The sequence below is a fragment of the Caretta caretta genome, chromosome 2 (assembly GCF_965140235.1).
Source record: "Caretta caretta isolate rCarCar2 chromosome 2, rCarCar1.hap1, whole genome shotgun sequence".
In the NCBI taxonomy this organism is placed as follows: domain Eukaryota; kingdom Metazoa; phylum Chordata; order Testudines; family Cheloniidae; genus Caretta; species Caretta caretta.
The window spans coordinates 153,555,799-153,570,869 of NC_134207.1; the positions used below are offsets into that span (position 1 = coordinate 153,555,799).

Genomic DNA, 15,071 nt, shown 5'->3' on the forward strand with positions numbered 1-15,071 from the left:
TACTCCTGTTCATTGGCTAAGCTAGAGGAAGAATTCCAAATTTTGAAGGATTTCAATTTGCACAAATAGCCTTTTGACTAACCTCATTTTATTTAAATATTTTTTCTAAAGATTAGTGTCACTTTTTAGTACTCTACCTGCTGTTTGAATGTTAAACCTAATCATACTATTGTCACTATTTCAGCATAGTTTAGCTACCATCACTTCTTGAATTAGTTCTTGTGTGCAAATTAATAGCTTATGCCCTAGAACTAGTTGTTGAAAGAAGCAATCATTTGAAGTGTCAAGAAATGGTTTCTCTAAACTGTCCTGTTATGCCATTTGACCAGTTTCTATATGGGCAGTTAAAGTCCCACTTTATTGTTTTGTTGGATTTTACTGCCTGACTGATCTCTCTCAGTACTGAGTGCTCAGTTTCCTTTGCTTGATATGGAAGCTGGAAGTAACATCTACTAATATATTTATATTTTTACAGTTTGGGATTTGTATCAATATAGATTCACTTGTGTAGTAGTCTCCATTCAGGATTTTTAAGCTCATTAAATTCTATGGAATCACAAATATATAGATAGCACTACTCCTCAACATCTCTAGCCTATTCTCTATTTTCTGTATAGTTACAATAGATGGCCGTTTTTGATCACTCTGCCACATTTCTGTGATACCTAATTTTGCTTTTAAAATTCTTGCCTTGGTACACAGCCACTTCTCGCTTTTATTCTTGCCTACATGTCTGTTTCTATTTAACTCCTTGATCCAACACCAAGCTAATTTTGTGGAATGTACCTCTGTGTTCTTATCCTGTCTCTGCTCTAGTGTAGTGGTATTTTCACTCTACGCTTTATTGAATACACAGATACCAGTGTACTACCCACATCTTTAACAAATGTCTCTTTCCAACTTGTGCGCATTTCAGCTCCTGCTGGCTTTCCGCCCAGCTTTTAGTTGAGCCATTTCTCCAAACTCATTTATTTTACATGCCAACAATCTGGTTCCATTTTAACTAAAAAGAACTTTATGCAAATTTTGAAATTTTTTAGATACTGTTGCACAAATAAATTTGTTAGTCTCTAAGGTGCCACAAGAACTCCTCATTGTTTTTGTTTTCCTTAAGTTTCTCTTGACAGGCCTTGTAAGAATGCTGATGCAGGAAGAGATATATAACTTTTCTTCCCTGGGAGCAACAATTCTGAATCAATACTATCTTTCAAAGGCTCTCAAAAAAAGAAACAGTAGTTTCCCCTATACTCTTTTATCCTACAAGAGATTTCTTGGTACAAGAGTCTTCAAGGATTTCACATCTGACCCTTCACACTCAAAAACCTAATTGACTTTAGGAATAAGTATATTCAGACTGCTTTCAGCATGAATTTTATTACTTGAAGCTGAAGAGATTTCACCTTGCTCAAGAGTATGACAACAATCCCCTTTTAGGGTTTATCTGAACTTTCCTTTATCAACCTGTCCTCCACCCTCCCACACACAAAACTTTTTTTTTCTTATGATGATAATCTCTGGGGGATGGTTCAACACCAAAGAGTCACTATTGACTGGGAAGGGTGAAGGATCTTTACTGGCTAGGGGAGGAGGCAGTGTCTGTAAACTCAATCTTCCACACCAAATTAACTTGAAAGGAGACAGGATGAGGTGTAACATTTTATTCAGATAAATACGAAATGAAATGAAAGAGAAAACATAGGAGTGAAGGGGGAACTATCTGCAGAGCTGGTAGTAGGTCAAGGAACAGAAATAGAGAGGAGAGAGTGAGAGATGCTTTTAAAATACAGATCAAAAAGATGTTTGTTTTTTTAAATAAAGTATGTGAATTTAGGTCCAGATCACCATTCTTAAAATTAATTTGTGTTCACTATCAAAATGGGGACCACCCTCACTTTGTATAAAATGTTAAGCTCTTGAAACACAAAACAAAGAAAGGAAAGAGGAGGAACTGACCAGTAAATACAAGTTTAAATGTCGCCTAATATACTGAATTAGGTTTCTTCTAATGTACAGTGCTAACACTGGGGCTGGTGGGCAGGAATTGATGACTGGACTACACCTGGATGAAAAAGGAAGCTGAAGGTAACAGTGGGTCTTAATGGAATGAAGGAGTGAGAAAAAGGACAAGCTATTGGTAGAAAACCTTTAAAAATATTAAATTTACATTGAGTTTTAGAAAAAAATGACAAAATGTTACTCTGAAAAAAATTGTATTTGATTGCATCTCATTAATTTCCTAAAGTTACAAATACTTTTAAGAAGGAACATACAGGTTCAACTGGGTGTTCATAGATTCTCGTGCTTTTTGGATGGAGGAGGGGTATGTGGGGGGGGGGGCGGCGACACTTATTCTAAACCCTGCAACTTTGCACTTAAACAAATGTAAGAAAATTGGTTATGTTTCAAGTAACTTTGAAGCTGTGTTTTAGTAATAATGGCCACTCTATGAGGGCCCAAAAACAGAAAGTGGATATCGCCCAGAATGTAATCCTACATTCACAAGTATATTCTGAACCTTTTCTTTACTGCCTCAGCCATGTCATTTCATGACTGTAAGGAGTGTAGAATGGCTTATTACCAATGGTGTCAAATTGGATATGGTATGAGCCAAGTTTTTGAACTTTAGTTGCAATGGACCTCTTTAGCCCTAATGCTGAGCAGCTAACCCAACCAGCATACAACACACCCCAAAATTTTCAAGTGGATATTGCTTCAGGATTTTATCACTTGAGATCTGAAACCAGGGATCCTCCCCCAAGCTCCAGAAGAACTGAGTTTAAAGTATCTTCAAATCCAGACTCTGAAGATGTAAATCCAGACTCTGAAGATGTAAATGACTTAGAAGAGGCTTGATTTTCAAAGAATAGTTGATCAGCACTTTCTGAAAATCAAGTACCTTTAAGATATCTTAAGTTAGGCAACCAAAAATTGAGGCACAAAATAAAATCACTTGAAATTCTTGGCCACAATGCAGCAGCATCACCAACAAAAAATTAGCATTTTAGCCACAGCTTTCACAAATCTTTCATTCTGTGTGTATATACACACTAGCAAATTCAGACCCAGAATTCACCCCAGTAGAGCTGCCCAAAGGGTGAAATATAGGTCTGAATTTATTGTAAACAAGGCCTTGGACTGTAAGTTGTGCATATCAGAGAAACTTTTTTTATTTAGTCTCTAATGCCTATCACAACAGATATATAAAAAAAAATCACCACCACATGTTTGGGGGGCCTTGCCAGAATGACTTGTCAATGGAAGAAATTAAAAAAAAGTTCCCAAAAGCCAGAGGGACACAAACATTTTTAAGTTTTGATAGGAGCTAAAAATTCAGATACATAATTAGAGCTCCATCCCATAGCCTCATTTGAATACTTTTGATAGTTAACTATATGAAAAATTAAAAGTTTCCATGTTCCAAATGACACACAGTACTTTTCACACATACTGAACACGGGTCACAACTTGCTGGATATCAAGTGCTTCAAAGGTTCTTTTGAACTTTCAGAAGCACTCAGCAAAGAAGGCAATTTTAGCGGGAAATGCCAAATTCCAAAAAGAGTAATAATGCAATTCTAATTAGACTACGATATTTACATTTTCAATTGAGGAAGTTATTTTTCAAATGATATACTAAATGCATGGATACTCCTTAAGGAAAGAGATGCATAATTACTTTATTTCAATGGTTGGTCTGAGGTAGGTTTTCTTTTCATAAAGAGAAATGTTTAAAAAAACCCTGAGATTTCCATGTGTGAAACTGACATATCTGTATTTCATGATTACCCAAGAAATCATAGAAATGTAGGGCTGGAAGGGACCTCAAGAGATCACCTTAGTCCATCCCTCCCTGTGCAAAGGCAGGACCTTAGACCATCTTTGAGAGGTGTTTGTCCAGCCTGTCCTTAAAAACCTCCAATTATAAGGTTTCCACAACCTTCATTGGTAACCCATTCCAGTGCTTAATTATCCTTATAGTAAGAAGCTTTTTCCTAATATCTAATCTAAAACTCCTTTGCTCTCTATATTAAGCCCATTACACTTCTTCTCCAAGTCCACTGAAGGTAGGACAACTGATCTCCATGCTCTTTATAACAGCCCTCAACATATTTGAAGAGTGTTATCAGTTCCTCCCTCAGTCTCTTCTCAAGATTGAACATGCCCATTTTTTGTTAACCTTTACTCGTAAGTCAGGCTTTCTAAGTCTTTTATCATTTTTGATGGTCACCTCTGGACTCTCTCGACTTTGTCCACATCTTTCCTTAAAGTATGGCACCCAGAACTGGCCACAATACTCCAACTGCTAAGACCTCACCACTGCTAAGTAAAGTGAAACAATTACCTTCTGTGTCTTACATATGACACTCCTGTTAACAGAAGTACTTGTGGCACTTTACAGACTAACAAATTTACATATAGTAAGATGATATATACATATACACATACACACACATACAGAGAAGGTGGAAGTTGCCATACAAACTGTAAGAGGCTAATTAATTAAGATGAGCTATTATCAGCAGGAGAAAAAAAACTTTTGTAGTGATAATCAAGATGGCCCATTTAGACAGTTGACAAGAAGGTTTGAGGATTCTTGACTAATAAAGCCCAGAATGACAGCAGCTTTTTTTGCAACTGCACCACACTTTTGGCTCATGTTCAGTTTCTCATCCACTATAATCTTCAGATGCTTTTCAGCAATACTACCCAACTAGCCAGTTATTCTACATTTTTAGTTGTATGCTGGATTTTTAAGTGTAGTACTTTGCAATTGTCTTTATTGAATTTCATCTTGTTGATTTCAGACCATTCTGAAATTTACCAAAGTCCTTCTGAATTCTAATCCTGTTCTCCAAAAATGCATGCAACCTCTCCCAGGTGCCATCTGCAAATTTTGTAAGTATACCCTCCACTCCATTTTTCAAGTCATTAATGAAAATATTGACTAGCATCAGACCAAGGACAGACCCCTGCAGGACCCCACTAAGTCCTCCCACTTTCACAGAGAACCATTAATAAAACTTTTTATTTAGCATGGTTTTCCAACCAGTTGTGCTCCCACCTTACAGTAAGTTCCCATAGACCACATTTCTCTAGTTTGTTTATGAGAATGTCATATTGGACTGTGTTAAAAGCTTCACTAAAATCAAAATACAACATCTACCATTTCCCTCCTATCCACTAGGGCAGTAACCTGTCAAAGAAGGAAATTAGGTTGGTATGGCATGATTTGTTCCCAAAAAATCCATGTTGTCTATTCCTTATCACCCTGTTATCCTCTAGGTGCTTACAAACTGTCTAATAATTTGTTCCACTGTCTTTCCAAGCATCTAAATTAGGCTCACATCTATACATTTCCAGGTTATCTCTGTTCCCCTTTTTAAAGATAGGTGCTATGTTTGTCCTTCTCCCGTCCTCTGGGACCTCACCCACTATTGAAGATAATTGTTAACAGTTCTGAGAATTGTTCCAACTAGTTCGTTAAGTACCCTAGGGTGAATTTCATCAAGCCTTACACTTTTCCCCCCTATTCTGGACTGTGTTACTTGCCACTTGCTGTTAGTATTAAATGTGCTAAGCATCTGATCACAACTAACTGTTTTAGTTAAGACAGAACCAAAATAGGCATTAAACACCTCAGCCTTCTTGGTGTCAGCCGTTATTAGCTATGCAGGAAAATTAAATATCTGAAACAGAATTTAAATAAAGCTGTTATTATGTGATGACTATCTAGGGAGAGATAGCAGTTATAGAAGAAGCCAAAAAGAATAGCAGTGCACATCAAAAGAAATGAAGCAGAAAAGAATGAGTATTTTACTTCAAGACAGGATATGAAGCAATAATTACCTGCCCATTCTGTTGAATATACAAATTAATTCTGCAGTCATCGCCACCACAAGCTAATATTGGAACTGCAAAAAGAGAAAAAAAATTAAGTGTTTGTTATTAAATCTTGTAACTTTAGCATTCTGTGATCTTTAGTAAAAGAAAAAATGGGCACAAGATGAAACCATAAATATAACTGAATAATATAATGGATATTATGTCACTTTGTGATCTTTATGCAAGATGAGTTAGAACTTCAAAGTAGTAAAAGATTTAAAAGCACCTAAAATTGAAGTTATTGTACATATATAGTATCTGCTACAAATATTGGGAGGCTGAAGGGCAAGTATCTCTAATTTAGGTCTCCAATGTACCTCTATTAAGTCCAGTTGTGACAGATATGGCAATTTCCTGCAATATCTTTGGGAGATCTTACACACAATAAGTAATGGCCACACTGGGTCAGACCAATCGTCCATTTAGTCCAATATGCTATCTTCTGACAGTGACCAGTACCAGATGCTTCAGAAGGAGTGAACAGGACACTTTTATGGAGAGATCCACCCTGTCATCCAGTTCCAGCTTCCAGCAGTCAGATGTTTACAAACGTGCCAAGCATGGATCTGCATCCCTGACAATCCTGGCTAACAGCCATTGTCGGACCTATCCTCCATGAACTTATCTAATTCTTTTTTGAACCCAGTCATACTTAACATATTAAGTTTACATATCATTATAGACTAGAGATTGTATTGGTTTCAGAATAGCAGCCATGTTAGCCTGTATCCGCAAAAGAAAAGGAGTACTTGTGGCACCTTAGAGACTAACAAATTTATTTGAGCATAAGCTTTCATGAGCTATAGCTCACTTCATCGGCTGTAGCTCATGAAAGCTTATGCTCAAATAAATTTGTTCGTCTCTAAGGTGCCACAAGTACTCCTTTTCTTTTTTTAGAGATTGTATGTAATTCCATAAGTGAGGGGACCAGAGTCATCCAAGAACTAAGAGCAGTAAGGGGTGATTCGGCAAATGCACTCAAGTTGTAACACCTCCAGAGAGGTACAACCACCTGAAGAGTGGCATATTGGTTCAAACTGGATTCTCCAGAGACCAAAAGACAAGCAAAGAAATTGCATGAGCTGACTCAGGAACTTCTTTCTGATCCAGAAAACAGACAGGCCCTTCTGTCAAAAGGGGGCCTCAATCCTTAGGAAAGACCTGGAAGGACTAACACCAGCACCAGACCCCAAGGTCGGAGGTAGGGTGACCAACTGGTCATTTTAGCATGTGTGTAAGTTCTTACTGTTTTTAATACATTTCCTCTGTAATGCTTTCACCAAATGTGCTTATTTAGAAATGAGCTGTGTGGTAACTTATAACTGTGGGTAATTATGCTGTTTATAGCATCTGAGGAGAAAGCAAAGCACAGATGCTGGCCTGTCTAGGCCAATATTGCAGCCACAGTGGCCACATTTGAGTATGTGGCGACCAGGAGGTTTTTGTGCAGCTACTACAGCCTCCTGGGAAGTGATGGGGGGAAATAAGCCCCCCCTCACTCCCTCCTTGTTGCTCCCACTCCCTCCTTGTTGCTCCTGGCCAACTGCGGGGCAGTGGGTACTGACCTCCTCCCCCCAGTATGGCCACGAGGCCTTGGCCTCCAGCTGCAGGGCTTCAGCCTCTGGCCCCTGGTTCCAGCTGTGTGGTAGCAGGTGCTGGCCCCCTGCTCCAGTCTCAGGCTCCGGTCATGCGGCCCCAGCCCCTGGCGCTGATCCTCTGCCCCAGCTGCATGGCAGCAAGCGCCGACCCACAGCTCTGTTCCCAGGCTCCAGCCACGCGGTGGTGGGAGCTGGCCCTGGGTGCCAACCCCTAGCCTTGGCTGCACAGCAACAAGTGCTGGCTCCAGTCACACAGTGGCGGGCGCTTATTCCTGGCTCCAGCCATGCAGCCCTGGGCTCTGGCTCCCAGCACTGTGCAAGCTACATGTTACTAAATTTTGTACCATACCAAGTAAACTGACTGAAATAATTAAAAACAGAATTATAACACAGGTGATAATATAAGGACAAACCATTAGATGCCTCTCTAATGTATTAGGATTCTTTGAACACAGCAGAATAGTGGATAAAAAAGGTGGGAAAAAATTGGGACTTTCATAAATTCCTTGGCAAAGAGTCAACAGATTTTGTTTTAATGGAAAATACACAGTTATGAATTAAGAAACTAATTACTACAATGGATGACAATCTGGCTACAAAACAGAAAATGGGCACTGGAATAAGTGGTCAGTTTTCATCATGACAATAGGTTAAATATAACCTATAAAGCTTTTTAAAGTTTGTTCATGTTTTCAGCTTGAGATTCAAGATCATGAAGAGCCACTTCTAATTTATTTGTCAGAACCCAAGTTACTAGGATTGGTGAACCAACAGCTTGATCCATTATGGCAGTTCTTATATTAGTAAGGGGTGATTAGGCTGCATGGCAAAAGGACTTGCCAAGATCTGTAAGCACTTGAGGGGAGTTGTTCTGCAGTCTTAGGGATCCACAGGGTAACAACTCTCCCACAAATTCTCAAGGTCCAGGAGACCAGCTCAGAGCAACTCTTTGCTCATAGGTCAACCAGTGAAGCACTGAATCATATAATTTGCTCTTCTGTAACAGTTTTTTTTAATTAAGGGTTTTCTGTTGTCTTCTCATAGATGACTTACCGGGCAGAGAATGTTCCAGTATCAATTCTCCAACAAAGCAATTGATGCAAGATTAGTTATGGTTATGAAGAAGTTCATGGAGGCACCATAATGGTTCCATAGATTTATCAAAGACATTTTGTCCTCTAAAGTTTTAAATTCTTAGTCATCTCAGTCTGTCAGATTAACTGACTGATTCTGGCAAACAGATCAGCAGTGAGCCTTAAGGATGACATTTAAGTTACCTGTAGGTTTCAGAGTTAACCTTCATATAAACACTGGCAATCCAAGCCTCTGTGGTATTGTTTCAGATTCAAGCAGACAACACAACTAACTGCACCAGTTTATACTCTATTCAAGTTTTCAAGGTTTCCTCAACCACCAACATAGTGAGAATTTTTTTTTTAAGATGACTTTGGATCATAATGATAGATTTTGAACATTAATTATTGCAGCACAGACCAAACCATTTATAACTAGTATTCAAAAATTAACAAATTAATAATTTTTCATCATCGTATGCCTGAGCTTTTGATACAGTCTAGAGCAGTGGTTCTCCAAGCCGGTCTGCCGCTTGTTCAGGGAAAGCCCCTGGCGGGCCGGACCGGTTTGTTTACCTGCCGCGTCCGCAGGTTCGGCCGATCGCAGCTCCCACTGGCCGCGGTTCGCCGCTCCAGGCCAACGGGGGCTGCGGGAAGGGCGGCCAGCACTTCCGTTGGCCTGCGCCGCTTCCCGCAGCCCCCATTGGCCTGGAGCAGCGAACCACGGCCAGTGGGAGCTGCGATCGGCCGAACCTGCGAACGCGGCAGGTAAACAAACCGGTCCGGCCCGCCAGGGGCTTTCCGTGAACAAGCGGCAGACCGGCTTGGAGAACCACTGGTCTAGAGGCAAGTCAGTTTTCACACGCCCATACCCACAAAAAAACAAAAACAAAAAAAAACAAAGCATTTCTTTATCCATTGGTTTTAAAAATAATAGACTTGTCCCCTTTTTAGAATTTTTGGGATATTTTAAAATGCTTATACCTCAATTAACAGATTTATATGAAAATTCATTCTTTACCTTTTGAGGAAGTTCTTTAAGCTGTGGAAGATATGCTATATCATTTCCACATAAAAACAATGTTTCCCTGCTTTAAATACAAACTTAAACTCAGCCTTAGCTATGGAAACAAAAGGGTACCTTTATAATAAAGCAAAATGTTTAATATCCAGTTATTTACATTTCAAGGTTAAGCCTTACATGGAATATCACCTTTAGAAAGGGCTGATATTAAAACTCAGCACAGTAAATTCTGAGTTTAATTTTTAAACTACTATTATAGGTTTGCAAGTTTTATTTTAAATCTTGAAGTCTGAATCATTACTTCTCATTTATAAACACAGTGCTATACTGATATATTTCTCTAGAGAACTATAAAGAGAATTTCTAATATGTACACCACCATAATAAACAAAGAACTAACCTATTGCTTCACAGCATGAATTTTAGGACAGCATTATCCTGACTAATATGCAGCACAGCCCCTTTATTATTTCTGACAGTAATTCAGACTACAGGTCACGAATTTATTGTAATTTTCCAGCCTTGTAAACTTAATGTCAACAACCACCTTCTCACACATCTAAGGAAAAAATGTCTATTGAGTCAATATTATTCAGAATGAAAATGGAAATATTGCTTTTCATATTGCACTGCCTTCAGGGTATGACAGCATTTTCAAACTACACGATGTATTTTGTATATAGTTCTAGAAGATTTGAAAACTTCATAAACCAAACAAATTGACTTGTCTGCTCTGAAGGCATTACAGTAAAAAAAAAACTGTCAGAGTTAAATAACACATAACTAGACAGCTATGAATATGCCTATACTTGTCCCATTAAATGCGTCATACATAGGGCCCTACCAATTTCACAGCTGTAAAAAAACATGTCATGGATCATGAAATAAGCCCTGCTCCGTGAAATCTGATCTCCCCAAAATCAGCCAAGCTAGGGAGGGACAGGATTTGTCCTTCCCCTGCATGGCTGTTATGGGGAGAGGTCAGACCCACCTCCACAGACAGCGCAGAAGAGGGTGGTACACCCTCATTTATGTGCTGCAGAAGCTCCAGAACTGGGCCCCAGACTGTGGCCCTCCACAGCTCCTGTCTGGGCTCAGGGCCTCCAAGCTCTGGGGCTTCCGCTCCCTCTCCCCCATGGCTCCTGCTCGGGCTGCTGTTCTCCCTCCCTCCACGGCTCCTGCCTGGGCTAATCGTGCCCAGGCGCCAGCTGGGACTCAGGGCTTCCACCCCCTGCAGCTCCTGCTTGGGTTCAGGGACCTGGGCTGGGGGCTGCCACCGCCCACAGCTCCTGCCCAGCTCAGGGCTGCCCCCCGCGGCGCTTGCCCAGGCTCAGGAGACCCAAGTTCCAGGAATGCTGCTCCCACACCCCGTGGTTCCTGCCGGGGCTGGGGGCAGCCAGTCTCCAGCCAGGACTCAGGGCTTCCACCCTCAGTGGCTCCTGCCCAGGGTCAGGGCTGCCGCCTCCCCGCCCCCCCCACAGCTCCTGCCCGAGCTCGGGACACCCGAGTTCTAGGGCTGCTGCTCCCTTCTCTCCCCCCACACCCCCCATGGCTCCTGCCAGGGCTAGGAGCACCCAGGCTTCAGCCAAGACTCGGGGATGCCAACCCCCCCCGCAGCTCCTGCCTGGGCTTGGGGAGGCCACCCACACCTCCCCACCCCCACCCCAGGACTCCAGCTGGGGCTCGGTGTGCACAGGCTCAGGGCTGCGGTCCCCAAGGGCTCCTGCCTGGGCTCTGGGCCGCCCAAGTTTGGGGCTTCCGCCCCCCTTCCCTCCTCCTCTGGCTCCTGCTGGTGCTCGGGGCTTCCACCCTGTGGCTCCTGCCAGGGCTAGGGCACCCATTTTTCAAACTGTCCGGGGCCCCTGGGCACAGGTCCCATGAGCCCATGTGTTAATCCACCACTGGCCCTGACTAGCAGCTAGGAGCCTCCCAGTTGGGGCACTCACAGCAACACTGGGGAGATTGGACGTACCTGGGGGGGGGGGGGGGAATAGCTCAGTGGTTTGAGCATTGGCCTGCTAAACCCAGGGTTGAGAGTTCAATCCTTGAGGGGGCCATTTAGGGATCTGGGGCAAAAATTGGGGATTGGTCCTGCTTTGAGTAGGGGGTTGGACTAGATGACCTCCTGAGGTCCCTTCCAACCCTGATAGTCTATGATTCTACCTCCGGGAGCCTCCTCTAGCTGCAGGAAACGCTGCAGAAGTGAGCATGACAATCCTGCAACCCCCATACAACAGCTTTAGGACTACCCCTGCCCCACAATACCCTTTTGGATCACGACTCCCATGGTTACAACACCGTGAAATTTAAGATGTAAACATCTGAAATCATTAAATTGACCAATTTTAAGACCCTGTGGCCGTGAAATTAACCAAAGTGAACCATGAATTTGGTAGGGACTTATTCATACATGTTCTGTGCTCTACTAAGCACTGTTGGATTGCTGTCTTCATGCAACAGTTATACAGCGTATGCCTAACCATGCCCTGATGCAGTCCCTTACATGCATGGACAGAAAGTAGTTTATACCTTATTCACCTGAGGAAAGAATATCTGCTGGCAGCTTCTTCTCACAATGCAAAATAGCTGACATTTTAATTATCTTATCAAAGAATCTCTTCCCCACTGAACATTCAAGGCAATTTTGGGAGGGCGCCTCTCTCTGGATTATTTTCCTAGTATTTCAGAAACACCTGCATTCATACTAACAACACACTCACTACTTCTATTAAATACTGGGAGGTGCTCAGATGCTTTATATGGTCCCCATTACTGTAATATGGTCATTTACCTTGTCTAGTAACTGGAGCTCTTCAAGATGCGCGGTTCCTAAGTGTATTCCACTCAAGGTGCACATGTGCTCCTTGAACCTTAGACAGGAAGATTTCTGCTACCGGTGTCTCTTGGACTATGCCAGGGAGGGCAAACTACAGCCCGCAGGTTGGATCCGGCCTACGAGCCATTTTAAGCCAGTCCAAAAGTTATGGCCGGGGCGCTGCGTCAGGGGCCGCACCACGCGGCTCGGCCCCGCTCCGGCCGGGGCGCTGCGTCGGGGGCCGCACCACGCGGCTCGGCCCCGCTCCGGCCGGGGCGCTGCGTCGGGGGCCGCACCACGCGGCTCGGCCCCGCTCCGGCCGGGGCGCTGCGTCGGGGGCCGCACCACGCGGCTCGGCCCCGCTCCGGCCGGGGCGCTGCGTCGGGGGCCGCACCACGCGGCTCGGCCCCGCTCCGGCCGGGGCGCTGCGTCGGGGGCCGCACCACGCGGCTCGGCTCAGCCCTGCTCTGGTGCTCCAGCCGGGACGCTGGGTCGGGGGCCACACCATGCGGCTCCCGGAAGCCGCAGCATGGCCCCGTGGCTCCTAAGTGCTCCAATGGGAGCTACAGGGGTGGTGCCTGCCAATGGGGCAGCGTGCAGAGCCACCTGGTCGCGCCTCCAGGTAGGAGCCGGAGAAGGGACATACCACTGCTTCCGGGAGCCACTTGAGGTCAGCACTGCTCAGAACCTGTACCCCTGAGCCTCTCCCCATGCTCCAAACCCCTGCTCCAGTCCTGATCCCCCTCTTGCTCGCCAAACCCCTCAATCCCAGCCCTGAGCACACTCCTACACCCCAAACCTCTCATCCCCAGCCCCACGCCAGAGCCCGCACCCCCAGCCAGAACCTGCACCTCTTCCCACACCCATGCCCCAGCCCCAGCCCTGATCCCCCTCCCACCCTCCAAACCCCTTGGTCCCAGCCAAGATCACCCTCCCATACCCCAAACTCCTCATCCCTAGCCCCACCTGAGGGCCCGCACCCCCAACCAGAGCCCGCACCCCCTCCGGCACCCCGACGCCAATTATGTGAGCATTCATGGCCTGCTCTATCACAGCCTTTGGAAGGACCTGCAACAAAAGGGAAGCAGGGCAGGTAGTGGAATACAGATAGGAACCACACAGCTCAAAGAATTCCAGTTACTCCACAAGACAACCATATTTCACACTCCATAAGTATTCCACTCAAGGTGATTCAGAAGCAATATTCATCGAGAAGGAGGGTACAAGGAACTATGCTGTGCCACAGACTGGAGGCTGTTCCACTGAAAGATATATGTGCTACAGAAGCTTGTATCAGGGCATAATGCCTAGTAAACGTGTGCACAGAGCCCCAAATTGCTGCTTTATAGATTTCTAGGAGAGGGACATCTCAAAGCAAAGCTAGTAGTCTGGATTCTGCTCAAGTGGGCCCTTATACCTTGCAAGAGGGGGGTTGCTATCAACTCCTACTAAAGCGGGATGCAGAGCAAAATCCATTAGGAAAGTCTCTGACAGGATACTGCTGAAGGGAAACAAAGGAGACAAATAGTTTAGGGGATTTCCAGAAGGGTTTTGTCCTCTGCAGGTAAATGCCACGGCTTGATGGACATCCAAGAAGTGTGTAGCTTCCCATCCTCTCTGGTGGCATGGCACTTCAGATAAAAAAAAAAAAAAAAAAAGACAGGTCAACGGATGACCTGCTTCACATGGAATTCCAACATCATTCAAGAGATTAATTTAGGATGTAACCTCTCAAGGAAACCCTGTCCTTATGAAAAACCTTGTAGGGCAGGCGTGCCATAAAGGGCCTCCAGCTTAGTTGCCTTTCTGGCTGAGGTTCTTGCAACCAGAAAGGCAACCTTCATAGACAGATGAACAAAGGAACATGAGAATAAAGGTTCAAATGGAGCTTTCATTAATGCTGACAGGACTAGATTGAGATTCCATATCAGGGTAGGTTTCAGTACCAGAAAAAAGGTTCTGACAAGTGCCTTGAAAAACCATGCTGTAGCAGGATGCACAAAGAACAAATGGCTGTCCACTGGAGGGTGAAAGGCGTTAATAGCCTCCACATGCACTTGCAAGGAGCTGATAGGCAATCCTGACCTTTTCAGAGAGAAGGCAGTCCAGAATAGTGGGGATCTGGAAAATGCTGGTGAACCACAACTGCCTCAGCCACTGAGGAGCAAGTAGGATTACTGACTTTATCTTGTTTTCCTCAAGACTTGAGGTAAGAGAGGGATGGTATAGGAATGTGTACATCAACAGCTTCAACCACTATAAAAGTAATGCGTCCCAGAGACACTCTGGAGCAGTAGACCGGGCATTTATTGTTTTTTGCGGGATGCAAAGAGATCTCACCGTTGGAATCCCACTATTTGAATATGCTCTGTACCACTGAGTTATGTAGCTCCCACTCATGGTCTCTAGAGAAATGTCTGCTGAGACGTCAGCCACTCTCGGAAAGAGCACTGCCAAGCTGGTGACTTGACGGTAGAGGCACCAGTTCCAGATACTAACAGCTTCTGTACCAAGAAGGGTGGACCTTGCTCCTCCCAATTCAGTGATATAATAAAGTGCTGTCATGTTGTCTGACATGACTTGAAAGTCCAGGGTCTAATAAACAGTAGGAATTGTTTGCAGACTTTCTGCACTGCCCACAGTTCCAAGATATTTATGTGCAATTGGGATTCTTGTTG

General features: G+C 43.9%; 1 protein-coding gene across 2 annotated transcripts in view; it reads right to left on the bottom strand.

The window, feature by feature from the left end:
* ELP2 (elongator acetyltransferase complex subunit 2) overlaps positions 1-15,071 on the bottom strand; it is a 231,655-nt gene that overhangs the window by 75,715 nt on the left and 140,869 nt on the right. For both annotated transcript variants that reach the window (XM_048839455.2, XM_048839454.2), the window contains exon 6: positions 5,848-5,912. In XM_048839455.2, coding sequence (XP_048695412.2) covers positions 5,848-5,912 — 65 coding nt within the window. The remainder of the gene's footprint in view (positions 1-5,847; positions 5,913-15,071) is intronic.